The sequence below is a fragment of the Galeopterus variegatus genome, unplaced genomic scaffold (assembly GCF_000696425.1).
Source record: "Galeopterus variegatus unplaced genomic scaffold, G_variegatus-3.0.2 Scaffold203, whole genome shotgun sequence".
Lineage (NCBI taxonomy): Eukaryota > Metazoa > Chordata > Mammalia > Dermoptera > Cynocephalidae > Galeopterus > Galeopterus variegatus.
This window is the reverse complement of record NW_007726314.1, coordinates 674,201-691,149: the sequence shown is the minus strand read 5'-3', so window position 1 is coordinate 691,149 and position 16,949 is coordinate 674,201. Positions and strand designations below refer to the sequence as shown.

The following is a 16,949-nucleotide window of genomic DNA, read 5'->3' as shown; positions in this document are numbered from 1 at the left end:
GCTTATCATTCTCATGCACACTTATATGTTTAGATCATGTTTGTATCCATAAACAGCATGTAGCATTGTTTTGCATGTTTGTATCATTTTATAAATGGTGTACTTTGAACATCTTTCTACAACTTTAAGATTTATCTCAGTGGACTCAAATATCTATAGACCATTGGCAGTAACTCCAGTATTTCGTTGTGTAACTATAGTCTGATTTCCTCATTGTCCTGTTGGTAAACGCTAGGGCTGCTTACAGTTTCCCCCCTGTGTAGATGCTACAATGAACGTTTTTATACCTCTGAATCCATGTAGGAGGGGCTCTCCAGGGCAACTACACAGGGGTAGACTTTCTAGATATTAGGGCTCGTGCCAATGACACCAGCAGGGGCTGAGTGTTTCCTTCTGAACTTTTATTGACATATAGGCTGATTACCAGCTTCTTTTGGTTAGTAAAGGGGAACTGTTCATGTTCCTGTGTTACAAATAATAAAGTCAATAATTTGCCCTAGGGTAAGCTCAAAATGAAGCTATCGTGTCAAATCTTTGCATGTTCCTTCTTAAGCTCCTCTATAATGCTCTCCTCCTTCACTCGGGCACTTGTAACATTCACCTGTCACAATTAGCATCTCAGTCACTACAAACACCTAGGAAGGAGATAAGTTGGCAGAACCTTATTCGGAAGCAGCAATTTTGTCCTAAGAGCCATCAACCCCTTTAACATTTCTTCTGACTCCATAGAATGCTTTCTAAATGTATATCCCTGGCAGTATGGCTGCATAGTTTTTAAAATGCAGGATTTGCCTCTAAAATATTCTTCAATATTTCATTGGCTGCGAGTTCATCAGACTCCACCATAGAGCCCTATATGTTTCTATATTTAAGGGCTCTCCCAGGCTGGTAATGCCAAGGGGCAGTTTTCTCTCATAGAGAAGAAGAAACAGAGCAGCAAGCCGAAAGGGACAACAGGCCAGGTGATGCTTAAACAAGTAGCAGCATTGTGTAGTCACAACCTCCCTTGTCACTAAGCAACAGGAAGTTGACCTCCGGAGATTCTCTTTCCTCAGACATAGCCTCAAAAAGACAAGAGGAAAGTTTGCCTTTTCCACTCCCTTCCTGGGAAGATGCAAAGTGCTTTAGTAGGCTCCTGGGTAAGAGTATACTTTACAGTTAATCCTGGCCCCTGGCCCCTCGCCTTGGGATTATACCTGAAATCTGAGTGAGTCATGAGAGTGAAATGAGCAGGGTTTCATCTAGCATCTAGCCTGATGGAGGACCTGGAGCTGCTTAGGTCACCCCTAGAGGCTGCTTAGTCTTCCTGATACCATACCCCTATCCATGCCTTCTGGTCTCCTGCTAGTTGGCTGAACCTCCTAATTGTCTAGCCACCCCATTTATTACAAATCATTGTTTGAGCCCCCACCCCCCCACCCCCAAACTGTTGGATTTTGATTGCTCTCTAGTCTGGGAACATCTTGAGGGCAAAAGTTGTGTTTTTGTTCATCTGTATTTCCCATGCCCAGCCACATGCCTGGAACACAGTAAAGCTCCAGTAAATACCATTGAATAAGGCTGGCCGGTTGGCTCAGTTGGCTAGAGCATGGTGTTGATAACACCAGAAGCCAAGTGTTCGAATCCCTGTACCAGCCGCTGGGGAGAGGAAAAAAAAAAGTACTGTTGAACTAACCTGAATAGAGAGCAAGGGGTTCTTTGACAGATGGTGGAGGGATGGACAGACAAGGTAACCTACGTCTTCAGTGGGATGAAAAGATATGTGGCTTCCCAGTCCTATTGAGGAGCCCACTGTGATCGCCAGAGACTAAGCTTGAGACAAGTTCCTCTGTTCATGGTTATGATTGTGAAGGACCAGCCACATCGTTCTCTCAAGGAAGAACTCAGAACAAAGAGGTTGGGCCCTAGGAGTTTCCAGACATGATCATCCACAGGTTGCAATCGTCCACAGGTTGTATGCCTAATGACATCAGCCTTTCTTGGGCACATTTCTATTTTTTTTTTTTGAGTGGGGGTGGCTAGCCAGTTGGGATATATGAACCCATGACATTGGTGTTTATAAGGCTGTGCTCTAACCCACTGAGCTAACTGGCCAGCCCTGGGCTTATTTATGTCTTCTGCCAGTGCCTATCTCTGAAATTCTCTTGAGAAGATGTCCTGTTAGTGAAATTAATACTCCTTTTGGAAAGTTTATCCCTTGCTTGGGTGCTCCAGTTTCAGAGGGTGCCTCTTTTGCCCCAGAATAGAGTGTGTGGCAAAAGGGTGTTCACGGGCTGGCCCGTGGCTTGCTCGGGTGAGTGTGGTGCTGACAACACCAAGTCAAGGGTTAAGATCCCCTCACCATTCAACTTTTTTTTTTTTTAAAAGGGTGTTCACGACTTTGTCAATAGATGCAGAAGAAGGATCCACTGGACCCTTGCTCTTCAGGGACCCTTGATCTACCATTAACATTGTGGGGAGGACAACAATGGGGATTTCCTTTCAAGCTCCTTAGGGAAAGATCATCCTGCTGGACAGTGGCCCTGTCCACAGAACTCTGCTCTGAATGAATGGTACCACTTTGCCATACACGCATAGCCCTCCCAGGAGGGTCAGCACAGCTGAAGCCAACTGTCCCAGTGATGAATGGAAATTCCTTTCTGATGGCCCCTCTCCAGGAGTGTCCCTCCTGTTGAATTTTTTCTATTCCCTCAGGAACTCCCATGAGAGCCTTCTGGCCTGGCTTCCTTGGAAACTTCAGCAGGGGCCCTGAAGTCTGGGACCCAAGATGGGGTTTGAGTGGGCTTTACCCTCATGCCTGTCTTGTTATAGCACAACAATGGCTTCTATGGGCACTACAGAAGCCAATTCAAGAGTGAAAGTGCTGGAGAATACCGCCTTGCAGCCAAGCCCCAGCCTCCGGCAGTGTTCCTACAGCGATGTCAGGTACAAGGAAGCCCTGGGGGCAGCGGGAGTGACTGGGCCAGTTTCTGCCTTTCAAAGGCCCCCAAAGCATCATTCCCAGTCCCTTCACAGCTGTACTGATACCTGAGGCCAACCTATCCCGGGGAAAGGCATGAGGCTTTGCCCCTCTTCCCTGAAATTTCAGATCTTCCCTCTAAAGACAGAGTGGAAAAAAGTGGTTGCCAAACTGGACAGGACAGTCTAGCTCACTGCCCCTTCCAGATGGAGGAACAGTCAGGGCCAGGTGGGGTGGGTAGTCATGATAAGCCTCCAGAACCCGAGAAATAAGCCTTGAGTTTTACTGACAACTACCCTCAAGTTCAGATTCCTTGATGCCAAGAAAGCCCGTGGTCCATCCTACAGCCAGCTTCACAGTCCATAGCCTTGGGAGTGAGTAGGCCTCCTCTGGTCAGGGAATTAGTGCAGGAGGTAGCTGGGTACTGGCCTGCACATCTGGCCAGGGAGGACTGGAAAGGAGTGTTGGCAGAGGTGGCCTAGAGTGGCTGGAATGGGCTTTCAGAGAACAGGAAAGGGATGCAGGGTTCCAGGCCTTCCACCACTTACAGGCCTGGAGACAAGGAGCGGGTACTGTGCATCATCAGTCAGGGTTCCAACAGTACAAAGCATACTCAAAACAGGAGAACTCAGGAGGGTGCATTTACAAAGGAGTGGGTGTGGAGGCCTCAGGAAAAGTCAGTCTCACAGATTGGTAACAACCAAGTAGTCAGTACTACTGAGCCCAAAGGAGCAGGCATGGCTCCTACAACCCAGAAGAAGACAGAGAGTTGTGGAGAGGGCCACCCTGAGAGGAGCAGTAATCCTGGGTGGAGAGATAGCCTGGTGGGATCTGGCCTGGGAAGGAGCCAAGGGAAGAAACACCTCCTCCCTGTTTTCCTCCATCTCCTCCCAGGGCTCCCCAGTGGCTAGAGTGATGGGATCTGGTGATGAATGCACTAAGGGCAGCCTCCTGAACAAGAGTAGAGTTGGGAAGGGCCCAGAGGGACCTGAAGGGATGCCTGGAACATGCTCCACCCACTGCAGCTTCTTGCTTCTCAGCCTCTTGCCAGGTCCTACTTGATCTGCCATCTGGATTCTCCAGGAATTGCTTTCCCAGGCTGATAACAGAATCCTGGAGGTTTCTATGTTGTGGAAACTGAACTTCTTTAGCATTTGCAGTTGGAAGGAATGCCTAGAACTGCCTATCAAGCCAGGCCCAAATGCAGCTCCAGACTGTCCATCTGGGGCCACTTCTCTTTTGAGAGTGATAGGGTCTGGGTAGCACAGGAATAGAAGCAACCCAGAGACTTCCTGCTGGATATTTGTAGTAGCCCTCAGTGGCAGCTCTCATCCTAGAGACCAGAAATCTCAGTCTGTTAAACCAATCCCCCAGGAAAAGACATGTAGGGGACATGTTTTGGCTGCTGCTCAAAGTGAAGACTTGCTACATTAAGAATTTACTAGCATTATCATCAGCCCCAAATAGCATGATGTGTGTCTTGGGCTCAGGTTGTATAAATGTCAAGTCTAATGGCTCTTTCTAGGTGTAAAGCTGTTTTAATTAATGGGACTGCTGAGGGAAGGTGCACATATTATTTTCTCATTGGCTGAGAGGTACCAGGTTTCAGGTGGCTGATTTAAGCTATGGTTGTTTAAAGCCTTTCTAAGATGTGGCATCCACTTTCCTTTGGTTTGGAGGCAGGTAAAAATTTTGTGCATAACATTCAGATGCAAGAAAATTCTTTTCTTTTTTTCATTCTTTCTTATAAACCAGATTAATCTATTTCTAGCCTTCAACTGCCTGACTCTTGGAAAATGCAATCCTGTTCTCATTTGTTCCTAAGGTCAGACAAGAGTGCCAGAGACTTATGGTTGGGGGCGGGTTCTTCATCTGCAGTACCATGATTACAGTTGTCCCTGCTGCTGCCCCATGCCTCAGTCTGCCATAGAGGCTCCTCTCTCAGCAACACACTGACTGCAGACTGCCCAGCCTCCACAGGGGCCCTTAGCCCTCCCACATGTAAACACCACACCCTCCCAGGAAACCTACCTCTTCTCTAATGCTTAACATGGAATCCCAACCCTAGCCTCACTTGCTCAGAGACCAAGGGTTTCACCACTTTGGTGGTAAAGGAGCCCTGAATGATTTAGAAACAAAGATGCAAGTGATAATTCTTCTCAGAGGCAAGAATATACCCAAACTGCCAGGCAAGAGAGGAAATGACTGCACTTCTCACCAGGCTCCCACAGTTGTTAAAGAGCAAAACTCGTATCAGTGGGAGTCAATAGATTACCTTGCCACTGCAGAAATAGTTTCCAGAGTCAGAACTGCCTCCAACAACAAACATAGGCATCCATATTCTAGGGCTATATACAATTCTGTAGCTGAGGATAGAGAAAGGGGAGAGATTTGGGGGTCAATCGGAAATTGTCCCAGACTCCCAGATTTTTAAAAATTGAAACTTTCATTAAGATGATTACAGATTCAGGGCCGGCCCGGTGGCGCACTCGGTAGAGTGCGGTGCTTGGGAGCACGGTGGCGCTCCCACTGAGGGTTCGGATCCCATATAGAGACCGGCCCGCTCACTGGCTGAGCGCGGTGCGGGCGCGACACTGAGGGTTGTGATCCCATTGCCGGTCACGGTACGGGAGCAACACCGAGGGTTGAGATCCCGTTACCGGTCACGAAAAAAAGACAAAAAGGAAAAAAAAAAAAAAGATGATTACAGATTCATAAGCAGTTGTAAGAAATAATAGAAATCCCTTATACACTTAGCCTGGTTTCCCCCAGTGGTAACATTTTGCAAAACAATAGTATAATATCACAACCAGGACATTGACATGGATGCAATTCACCAATTTCATTCAGATTTTCCCAGTTTCACTTGTACTCATTTGTGTGTGTATGTGTATGTTTTAAGATCTATAAAATTTTATCACCTGTGTAGGTTTGTGTATCCACCACCACAGTCAAAATACTGACCAGCATCACAAGGATCCCTGGTGCTGTCCTTTGATAACTTCTCTATCCCTCCCCTGCACCTAACCACCAATCTATCCTCCATTTCTAAGATTTTGTATTTTAAAATGTTATATAAATGGAACAATCCAGTATGCAGCCTTTGTAGACTGGCCTTTCTTGCTCAGCATAATTTTCTAGAGATTCATCCAATTTGTTGCATGTATCAGTAGTTGATTTGTTTTCATCACTAAGTAGTATTCCATGGTACATATGTATCAGTTTGTTTAACCATTCACTTATGAAAGGATATCTGGGCTGATTCCAATTTGGGGCTCTTACAAATAAAGCTACTATGAACATATTTGTACAGATTTTTGGAAGAACATAAGTTTTTGTTGCTCTGGGATAAATGCCCAGAAGTACAATTGCTGGGTCATATGATAGTTGCATGTTTAGTCTTTAAAAGAAACTACCAAACTGTTTTCCAGAGTGGCTGTATCGTTTTACATTCTCAGCAATGAATGATCCAGTTTCTCTGCATTGTCTCCAATATTTGGGGTTGTCTCTATTTTTTTTTTTTCCTTTTTGTCTTTTTTTCCGTGTCCGGCAACGGATCGCAACCCTCAGTGTCACGCCCGTACCGGACCGGGGACCGGCAACGGGATCGCAAACCTCGGTGCTGCACCCGCACCTCGCTCAGCCAGTGAGCGGGAACCGGTCTGTATGTGGGATCCGAACCCTCGGCGGGAGCGCCACCACGCTTCCCAAGCGGCGCACTGTAGCAGTGTGCCACCGGGCGGCCCAAAGGGGTTGTCTCTATTTTTAATTTTAGCATTTCTGATAGATATGCAGTGATATATCTCATTGTGGTTTTAATTTGCATTTCCCTAATGTTTGATGCTGAACATCTTTTCATGTGTTATTTGCCAACTATAAATCCTCTTTAGTGAAGTGTTTTCATGTTGTTTGCCCATTTTCTTTTTTTTTTTTTTTTTAAAGATGACCGGTAAGGGGATCTTAACCCTTGACTTGGTGTTGTCAGCACCGCACTCTCCCGAGTGAGCCACGGGGCCGGACCTGTTTGCCCATTTTCTAATTAGATTGCTGTATAGATTGCTGTTTTACTGTTGTGACAGTTCTTTATTTATTCTAGATACTAGTCCTTTGTTGGATATTTGGTTTGTAAATATTTTCTCCCAGTCTATAGCTTGTTTTTCATCCTCTTCACATAGAATTTCACAGAGCAAAACTTTAAAAAAATTTTTGATGAAGTCCTTTTTTTTTTTTTTTTTTTTTTTTTTTTTGTCTTTTTCGTGACTGGTAAGGGGATTGCAACCCTTGGTGTGGCATCACCCGCACCGCGCTCAGCCAGTGAGTGGACCGGCCATCTCTATATAGGATCCGAACCCGCGGCGGGAGCGTCGCTGTGCTCCCAGCGCCGCACTCTCCCGAGTGTGCCACGGGGCCAGCCCTGAAGTCCTATTTATTAACTTATTCTTTTATGGACCTTGCTTTTGGTGTCAAATCTAAGAGCCCTTTGCCTAGCTCTAGATTCTGAAGATTTTCTCCTTTTTTTTTTTTTTTTCTAAAAGGGCCCTGGGTTTTTAATCCCCATCCTGTCAGCTTGCTTTATGAGGAAAGTTAAGGCCAACTGGCTTCCTATCTTTGTGGAACTTTCATTCTGTTTGGAAGCTACCACTGCCTGTGTAAGGCAAGAAGTCCCCAAAGAGGATCTTATTAAAAACACAGGGGGCTCTGGGGCTGGCCAGTTAGTTCAGTTGGTTAGAGCTCAGCGTTATAACCCCAAGTTCACGGGATCAGAACCCCGTACCAGCCAGCCACCAAAAAAAAAAAGACATGATGAGCTCTACCCTGAAGATTCTGGTTCAGAGATCTGGGATGAAACCAGCCCCTGCATTTTATCTAGGAACTTGCTGTCAGCCATTGCTCATACCCCCAACCCAGCCAAGCCTGAACTCAACAGATCAGGTCACTTCAGGTCTGCAGCAGGAGAAGCTGAGTGGCTGTGGAGGGTATGGTTCTAGGAGCAGAAACATGGCACAAAGGCAAGGAGATGGTCTTGGGAGAGAATCCTGCCAAGGTCTGGAGGCCTGAGAGGTGGTCTTTCTCTGCCTGGGTATTGGGCAAGGCTGTCTGGCCCCAACTGAGCCAAAGCAAATGTCCTGGGGCCAGGACTTTCTGTCCCTGTTCATTGATTTAACAGCAAACAGTTATTGAACACAGTGCCAGGCACAACTCAGTTACAGATGTGAGCAAGACAGAACAACCTTTGCCCATAAGAAGCTCATGTTCTGATGGGGGACATAAGATGATAAGCAACATCATAATGTATAATTATATAGTATGGAGGTGAAAAATGTAAAGTTGGGGTGATGGGACTACTAGCTAATGCTCAAGGAAGGCCTCTCAAGAGGGAGATAAGAGGGATTTATATGGCCAGCAGAAGGAACAGGTGGTACAAAGACCTGAGGTGGGAGCATCTGGCGTGTTCGAGGAGCAATGAGGTGGCCAGCATAGCTGAAGGTAACAGAAGGACCAATACTGTGTGGGTCTCATGAATGACTATTATGACTTTGGTTGTTACAAAATGAGTAATTATTGTGGATTTTCAGAAAATGAGATGCGATCTGATTTATGTACTAAAAGAATTATTCTGGCTGCTGAGAGAACAGTAGACTGAAGGGGCAAGTTGTCTTTTTTTTTTTTTAAAAGATGACCGGGGGGCCGGCCCCCTGAAGGGGCAAGTTGAAAGCAGGACATCAGGCAGAAATTCTCACAGTAATTCAGGCAAGAGAGGAAAGTGGCTTGGACCAGGAAAAGTAGTGGACATGCTGAGGTGTGGTCTGATCCTGGCTACATTTTGATGGAAATATCAACAGGATTTCCTAGCGCATTTGATGTGGAGTATGAGAGAAGAGAATAAAGGGGTCTCGAGGTATTTGGCAGGATCTCGCTGCCATGGCCTGAGCTGGGGGAGGCTGTAGACAGTGTTGGGGATGATCCAAATCTCAGCTAAGTGTTTGGTGATGCCCCATTAGGTATTTACATGGAGATGTGGAGTAGGCAGTTGGCTATTGAGTCTGGAGCTCTGGAGAGAGCTAGAGCTTGAGACAGAAATTTCAGTTTCCAGATGGCATTTAGGGCCAAGATACTGGGTATGCTGATGAGGGAATAAGTGTGAACTTAGAGGAGGAAAGGACTAAAACCTAATCCTGGACAATCTAGAGTTAAAGGACCAAATGTGAAATTCAGTCATAGCCCCCCTGATGCCAGGATGTCTTGGCAGGTGCCTCAGCTCCCTCCTCAGTCAGAGGCTCCAGAGGCTTCTTCATGGCAAGTCCTGGGATACCTCATCCTCAGTGAGCTGTTGCTTTAATTTGGCTCTGCCCTTTCAGGGTATTGGCAGTTTAGTAGTTTAGGGGTAGCAGCTCCTGGCAGTTTCCCTCCATGATGGGCCCTGAGGGAAGGTAAGCATCATTTTGTCCATTCACCTTTCTGTCTTTCAAGGAGCCAGCGCAGCAACACTTCTTCTCCAAGCATGACAACCGCTCTTCCTTTGACAAAGTGAGTCCTGGGGACAGGAAGGAGAGGGCAGTCCCCCAGCCTAGGTTGAAGTTGAGGACACAGCAGGTGGAGGGGATAAGACATTGAGGGGAGTGAGGGCTCCTTCTGCAGGCAGAGGAGTGCCTATCTTCCCCCACAATCTTTCTCCTCTGGGAAACAGCCCATTTCTCAAACAGAGGCACCTCTGTGTTGGTTTCCTCCACAAGTTTGCCTGACAATGTGCAAACATCCTGTGGGCCACTGAATTTCTGGGGCTTCACCCTGGAATGGAAGGTATCACTGGGGAGGCAGGCCAAGGAGGCCAGGGTACAGGCCAGAGAGGTCAAGCACAGACCAGGCATCACAAAGCAGACACGGGTTTAGGAGGGGCCCAAAGAGGTGCCTGGTGCCAGGACTGTGGGCCAAGGGCCCGTACCGTTGAGGAGGGCCCCTACTGCCTGCTGCAGGGAATCGGAAGGCGGAAAGACCTGGAGCGCCTGTGGCGGCGGCACACCTTCCTGCACTGGGCGCCCCGTGAGCTCGAGTTGCACCAGCAGGGGCCCCTGGAATCATCCTACCAAGCTGATTTCCGGTCAGGGCCAGGACTTGGTGGCCTTCCACAGCGCCTCGTCCACTTTGTGCAGATCCAGCCTCCCCGTGCCAGCACCACCTACCAGCAGAACTTCTGCCAGCCAGCCCGGGGTGGCCATTGTGGCAGCAACAAGATAGGGCCCCAGGCGCTGGTCACCGACATGTTGCCTGATCTCCCAGGGATTCCAAGACCCAAGCTGCTGCAGCACTACCTTCATGCTGGGGTCTCTGAGTGTCTAAATTGGTCCAGAACATTAAACAAGGACAGCTGACACAGCAGCCTGTCTGCACTTGTAGCTCAAAAGGTGTCAGAGGCCATACAGCAGCAGTGCACTGTCAGTACCTGTACTTGGCTCTGGTGCCCATGGTGTCTGTATGCTGGGCAGGGGAGGTCTGCCCTGGGAGCTCTGCCATTGAGTGAGAAAGGGTAAGTCTTACAGGAGGCTAAGAGTATAGGAGGGTGCCATGGCCACAGCAGGTGAGTTCCAAGGCCCCAAATACTTTGTTCTTGCAGCAAACCTACTTGTGAGCTCCTTGTACTTAGTGTATCTGCAGGGAAAGCAGAGCCAAAGGCCCCTACTAATGAGCAGAAAAGGCTGAAGGAAGAGGCAAGGATTGGAAGCCTCCTCCAGGATGCTGCTGCCCTCAAGGAGTTTGGTGGGTAGCCATGCAGCCCTCCCCGAGAAATGGCTGCCCCACAAGGACAGGAGTTTGCCCTGGTCACAGCCCCCACTGAATCACCCCTCCCTTTGGGGATGAGCAGAGGCTTTGAGGAGACAGTGTGTGACTTGGACCTGGAGGCCATCCTAACCCTGTGGTGTTTTGTTGTTTTCTGAGTGCTTCTCTGGTCATCCTATCAGGGCCCCTAACACCTAGGACAACAGGAGAGGACTGTCATCCCATGTCACCAAAGGAGAAGCTGAGGCTTAGATGGAGCTGAGACACCAGAACAAATGGGGCAAAGGCCAGATACAAGAGGCTCCCTCTGGACCCTCATCCCTGAGAGAGTTTAGACCTCCAAAGGAGGGCAGGGGCTGTGAGGGCAACATGGGAGTCCACACCAGGGCCACATACCAGATTTTAGCAGCATTTTTACTTCCACATCCAAATTCCCTGGGTCCTCACAACAGCCCTGTGAGGTAGGTAGGGCAGGAAGGTTTCAGAGATCCCCATTTATACATGAGGATGCTGAGGCACAGAGAGGTGAAATGACTTGCCCAACGTCATACAACAGTATAGAGAGCCCAAAGCCAGCATTCCTCTGGCCCTCTGGCCATTCCCATATTCTCTCCTCTATTCCCTCTGTGTCTCCCACCCTTTCTCAACTCTCCTGGGTCTACAGAGACCCTCAAGGCAGGCTGGCAGTTGGAACTTTTCAGGAATGGCCACTGGAGTGGGCCTGGTCAACTCCAGATAGGCACTGACCCTGTGGGGCATAAGGCCAGCTCTCCCCCTCCCCACTTCCCATTTAGACAGAGGGCCTAGTAGGTTCCAGGGCAAGGGTGGAGTTAGGCATGGTCCATGAATGAATGGTGGTAAAGTAGGTATGAGACATGTGTGTCCTGTGCTAAAGGCTCCCCCAGCCCAAGTCCCCAAGGTAGTGTTTCAAGTGCCCACCCCGTGCCTCCCTCATCCCACAGAGCCACAGTGAGTGCCCTCAGCAGCAAAAGGAACCACAGACATCTGCCTCTGGCATTGAGCTGCTCCAGTGGACAAGTCCCACCAGGCCTTCAAACCCCATCACAGAGACACAGTGCCTCCACAGCTTGACTGGGGCCCTGAGCCACACCCCCAATAACAAACAGCCGAGGCCCAGCCTGTAGGCTAGAGCAGGAGCAGCGGGCCGTGGGCATAGCAGGCAGTGCCTCCCAGCGCCGCCGTGCAAGACTGAAGCTCTCCACCGAGCCCAGAGGGCATGGCTGGTTTCCTGCAGGAAGAAGACAGAAGGCTGTAAGGTGCACAAGCTGTAGGGGCTCCAGGCCCTTTTGCTCCCTAAGCTCAGAGAATGGCCCAGTAGGTATGACCCCAGAATAAGCTATCAGTGCCTTGCTCCTGATTGCCCCTATTCATCATTTATTCATTCATTCACTCATCCATTCATTTTTGTTTCTATTTGTCTACTTGCCTGTGTATTCGGTGGTCATTTTTTGTCCTGCTTCTGTCTCCTAGGCCCCTGCTGGTACAGAGCCCCCAATCAGGCACTGGGGGACACCCTGCAAGGTGGGCTAGGCAGACAACTCTGCCTGCTTCATGGATAGGGACAGGGAACACTCAAAGCCCTGATCCCTGCGTTCCTGGAGAAGGGCAAAAGGTGGTGCTCATGCGGAGGCTACTCTTTCCTATCTTGGGTCCCCCCTTATCCCTAGCTCCACAGAGACTTACCAAGGCCCCCAATGGCCACGATGTGGCCCCCAAGGGAACCAACTGCAAAGTCAGCTCTCTTATCCCTCATGCGCAGGCTGCGGGGCAACTTGGTCCAGGACCCTGCAGGAGAGGGGAGGTCAGATCTAGCCACATACCCACTGTGCCCCTCCATCCCATGGAAAGTGGGAGGATAGCCCAGGACAGCCATTACTCACCATGTTCCAGGTCAAACATCTCTACAGTGTTGACAAAGTGTGGACGGGAGTAGAAATTGTGGGGCCCGGGCTGCTGCAGGCCACCCAGGCTAAAGATGCTGCCTTCGGCCATAGCACAGCCAGCAAAGGCCCGGCGGCTGGGCAGACTTGCGTGCCGGGTCCAGGTACAGGCTTCCAGATCAAAGGCTTCAAAAGCAGTCACTGGGAGCTTGCCCTGGCGGCCCCCTGTCAATGGAATTGGGGTACCTGGAGGAAGCCCAGGGGGCTTGATGGCCTCCTCACTCACCAGGTTGTTGATCGGCCTACCCCAGCCTCCCACACCCAGCTGTGTGCACAACTGCACCTGGATCATCCACCCCACAGACCCTCAGGCACTGGTGTTTGCTTTTCCAAACCCAGCAGGGCCATCAAAGGTCAAAGGTTCAGAGCAGGCCTGAATCATCCCAACAAAGCCTCTCTTATCCTGCCATCCTGGACTAAGCCTGATCCCTACCACAGCCAACCTACGGGGATGGGGACTTCTGAACTCTGAGCCCCTTTCCCACATGCCCCAGGCCCTTACCCAGGATGTAGATCTTGTTTCCATGCAGGAAGGTGGAGGCCCCATAGCAGGGTGTGGGCATGGAGGGTAGCGAAAGCCAGCAGTCCTGACGGGGCTCATACACCCGTACCTGGGCCTGGGGGGCCGTGTCAGAGCCCATTCCTCCCAGAGCATACACCATACCGTCTGCATAGAAAAGAGTAGTTTAGACTGCACCCCCACCTGGCCAGGGCACCCCACCCTGACAGCTGCTTGGGGGTGGCTGTAGACCCATGTTTGTGGCACCCTTTCTCAGCAGCAGCAACCCTACTGCCTTCCTGGAAGGGGGGCTGGGAGAGTTGGGATTCCCACTCTGGCCAGGGCCCCTCTGAGTGAAGAGCAGGAGGCAAATGATCTAATTATAATCGCCTCTGTCTCCCTGGAGACGCTATGGCAACAGAGTCTGGCATCCAAGCAGGGCTGGCCTTGACCGGTGGTCAGACCTGGAGGCCACCAGGTGGGGGCTTCCTTGGAGGGAGGAGGATGGCGGCATGGCTCAAGCCAGGGGTGAGGGGCATATGAAGATCTGCTCAGCATGGAGTCAGTCTGGGGAGGGGGATCTGCAGATCACTTGGAGGTGGAGATGTGGCTGGGAGAGGGGCATGGCCTTGCAGGAGCCTTGCCAGTATCTTTGCACTACCTCCTTTCACTAGAGTAGGTTCTTGCCTTCTGTTAGGCCCTCAGGGTCAGCTAGGGACATGTCTGGGGGCCTTGGAGTGATGGGCCAGTCAGCGGGGGGGGGAGGGGGGGGCTACCATGGCAACCATCCTAGGTCAGATTGGCCTTTGTCCACATCAGGCTCCCTGGTGTTTGTGAGCGGGGAGGGAGACTAAGCACTTGCTGGGCTCTGAGCCAAGGCCCTGCTCCCCTCCCCCAACCCCATACTATTTATAACCCTGGGAGTCATTAGGCTGTCTCCCCCCTCCTCTCTTAGAAATGGCAGGGAGGTGGCTGGGGCCTCCCATCCTCCTGGGGACCAGCCTGGGCTCTGCCCCACACCTCACAGGCAGAAAAGGCAGTTAATAGAAGGCTGTTGCATGCCCAACTCAGAGCTAGGTCAGACAGGATACAGGAAGCAAGGCCATATCCAGGGCACCCATGCAGTAATCACAGCTCTTGTACAACCTCTAAGGGTAAGGGACAAAGTCAGGAGAGAATGGAGGGTGTTGCGGCACCTGAAGGACCTTTCTTGGGAGGCTACTCACCTCTCTCCACAGTTGCAACTCCCATGGCTGCTTGAGGGAGAGTGGCCCGAGGCTCCCAGCGGCCCTCATCAGCCAGGAAGGCCTCCACAGCAGCTACTGGTCTCTGGACCTCATCCACACCACCCACCACTAGCACCTGCTTGCCCAGAACTACAGCAGCTGCACCAGCTCGGGCAGTGGGAAGGGGTGCCAGTGCCAGCCATGTGTGTGAAGCCATGTCCAGTGTTTCAGCAATGTTCAGGGGCAGTCCAGCCCGGCCACAGCCCCCCAACACCAGCAGGTGCCCATCCTGGTATGCCACTGTGCCATACACCCGGCAAGTGGGCATGGGGGGGAACACCTGCCAAGCAAAGGCCCGGCCACTTCCTGCAGCCATGGTGTTCACTACCAGTGGCAGGCCATGCTATCTGCTCAGGCTGCAGGCCTCATTGGGGGGGCATAATAAGGCCTCATCTTGATCCTGCCAGGGCTGAAGGGGGTATCTGACAAGTCCAGGGACCTCGCCTTCACCTGGAGGAGAGAGGGAAAACAAAGGGTCAGGGCCACTGACCAGCCCGTCAGGAAACAGATGAACAGCCTGTAGCTGAGGGCAAGGCTGGCCCAAATCACTGATAGGAAAGGTGGGGGAGGTCCCACCCCCTCTGGCTAGCACGTCACTGTGGAGGCCTTCCTGGAATGGGAAGGAGGACAAATTCCAGATACCCAGGCAGCTTCCCTACTTCCTATGGAGGCATAAGGGATTCTCCTTCACAACCCCTTCCCTAACAACTCAGAGCAACTCTTTCAAATCTGGGTCTAGGTGAGGGGTAAGGTGACTAGATCAGGACTCTCCTTCCTAGCCCCCTTTCTTTCCCCTCAACAATCCTCACCCTGATTTTGCATGAGAGGAGTCCTACTGTAACCTCCCCTTACTGTCTTCCAGTGTGACCTGGGAAGCCTGAGATCTAGCCATCAGGGTCCCCCTGCTGCGTCAGGGGCCAAATTCCAGGTTATCCTTTCAATACCCTTGGGGGCTATTACACAGGGTTCATCCATTCCCACCAGCATAAGACCTGGGTCCCTGTTGTTTGGGCGCATTGGACACCTAGGTTCCATACTCTTCCTCTGAGATCCACCCTCAGGGGTTTGCCCATGTGGAGTCCAGAAGGGGGGGGGGTCAGGGGGGACAGAGGGCTAATTTAGGAATCTCATGAGCACAGGACTCTAGAGTCCAAGAGTCCAGGGCGTTTCAAGCAGGAATGGGCAACTGGACTTCTGGATCCCTTAACAGTAGATCCCCAAGTTCCCCAACCTCCTCTTTTCCGTGGCGCTACACTCCTGGACCGCTGGCAGGAGGGCCTCTTGGATCCAAACTTCCAGCTCGGGGGTGGGTGGGGGGTGGAGGGGGATCTAGGCGAGCGCTGTTGGGGCTCTACGTCCTGCGCCCCAAACTTCCCCAGAGCGCAGCTCTCGCGGGACTCACCGGCCAGGGCTCCGGTGCCGCCGCCGGGGCACGGGGTCAGCTGTTCCGCCTCCGCTGACGCTGGCTCTGGCTGGAGTTGAAGGCGGGCTCCACAGGGGTTCCAGCACGGCTCCGGCGCAGGGCGGGGCTGAACCGGGTCCGCCCCCCGCCCCCCCGCCTCGCCCCCCTAGACTCGGGGAAGCCGCCGCCTGCCTTAACCCTGCACATGCCGCGGCCAGAGCAGAACGCGCCGAACCACTCTCACACACAAACTACAAAAGGACATGTGGACACCGGGCGTGCGAGGATTGAGGGTCCGACCTTAGGCGTGATAGAAATGAGGCAGCAGTGAGCGGCACAGCAAGTGCACGCATGGCGAGAGGTCGTTCTGAGCCGGACGCAGCTTGGGTGCGCCAGCGGTGGAGCCGGCTAGCAGACAATGAGGGGCCGGCGCTCGCTCCTCGCCGCTGAGCTCAGAGGGGCCCAGCGACACGCTTCGAGGCAGCGCCCCCTGTAGGCCGCTCAGGGAATGGCCTGGGCCTCTGGTGGGGGCAGCCGGCTGAGTCGCCCTTGCCCGGGCACAAAGCAGGGCACAGGATAGGTCCGGTAGTGCACATTGAGGCTAGTGGGGAATGGAGGATCAGACAGTGCCCGCCTCAGGTCCTGACAGGCTCTTCCACAGGCCTGGGTGGGGAGAATTGTTGGAGGGGTAACTCTGAGCAGGGGATGAGCTAGAAGAGTCAGAGGCTAAGGGACCTCCCCAGTGGGTCACTCTGGCCTCATCCTGTAGGGCCAGAGACCTGGGCTACTCTGGGGCCCAAGGTGCTTTGTGACAGACCATCTTTAGGGTCCTGGGCCTGTCTCTAGCCAACTCTGGAATCAAACGAGAGCAAACTGGTGCCATAGCCAGTGTGGCCTGCCCAGAGTGTGGGTAGACCCTCCCCAACACCAGGGAGAGTCTTCAGCCCTTTTCACGGGCTGGCGGTTGTAGTCAGAGGTCCTACAAGAAATGGTGGTGCTAGGGCTGGTTACAGACTGCACAGACCTTGACTAGAAGGCCTCCATCCACCCCACTTCACCACCAACT

General features: G+C 51.6%; 2 protein-coding genes across 4 annotated transcripts; one reads left to right on the top strand and one right to left on the bottom strand.

The window, feature by feature from the left end:
* Positions 1–1,024: 1,024 nt before the first annotated feature.
* On the top strand, positions 1,025–10,329 carry LOC103584943 (chromosome unknown open reading frame, human C3orf84). Its single transcript, XM_008565792.1, has 4 exons — positions 1,025–1,139; positions 2,812–2,925; positions 9,431–9,487; positions 9,913–10,329. Exons 1-4 carry the CDS (start codon positions 1,113–1,115, stop codon positions 10,327–10,329), a joined length of 615 nt encoding a protein of 204 aa, XP_008564014.1. The 5' UTR covers positions 1,025–1,112.
* Positions 10,330–11,130: 801 nt separating this feature from the next.
* Positions 11,131–16,042, bottom strand: KLHDC8B (kelch domain containing 8B). 3 transcript variants are annotated; one of them, XR_550029.1, is made up of 7 exons: positions 15,884–16,042; positions 14,422–14,931; positions 13,199–13,363; positions 12,637–12,861; positions 12,440–12,541; positions 12,183–12,351; positions 11,901–11,984 (listed from the first exon to the last, which is right to left on the bottom strand). XR_550029.1 is itself a non-coding variant. In XM_008565791.1 (7 exons), exons 2-6 carry the CDS (start codon positions 14,795–14,797, stop codon positions 12,223–12,225), a joined length of 876 nt encoding a protein of 291 aa, XP_008564013.1. In that variant the 5' UTR covers positions 14,798–14,931; positions 15,884–16,042; the 3' UTR covers positions 11,901–11,984; positions 12,183–12,222. The 3 variants fall into 3 exon arrangements, 2 of the variants coding, with proteins under 2 accessions (XP_008564012.1, XP_008564013.1); XM_008565791.1 differs by having other exon boundaries at positions 12,183–12,230; XM_008565790.1 differs by lacking the exon at positions 12,183–12,351 and having other exon boundaries at positions 11,131–11,984.
* Between the last annotated feature and the right edge of the window lie 907 nt (positions 16,043–16,949).

Bases quoted from the DNA above. Each gene is read 5' to 3' on its own strand.
- LOC103584943 (XM_008565792.1), top strand. From the start codon at position 1,113: ATGCAAAGTGCTTTAGTAGGCTCCTGG. The intron at 1,140-2,811 runs GTAAGAGTATAC...GTCTTGTTATAG, and splicing joins GTGCTTTAGTAGGCTCCTGG to CACAACAATGGCTTCTATGG. The intron at 2,926-9,430 runs GTACAAGGAAGC...CTGTCTTTCAAG, and splicing joins TGTTCCTACAGCGATGTCAG to GAGCCAGCGCAGCAACACTT.
- KLHDC8B (XM_008565790.1), bottom strand. From the start codon at position 14,797: ATGGCTGCAGGAAGTGGCCGGGCCTTTGCTTGGCAGGTGTTCCCCCCC. The intron at 12,542-12,636 runs GTGAGTAATGGC...CCTCTCCTGCAG, and splicing joins GATGTTTGACCTGGAACATG to GGTCCTGGACCAAGTTGCCC. The intron at 11,985-12,439 runs GTAAGTCTCTGT...TTCTTCCTGCAG, and splicing joins CGTGGCCATTGGGGGCCTTG to GAAACCAGCCATGCCCTCTG.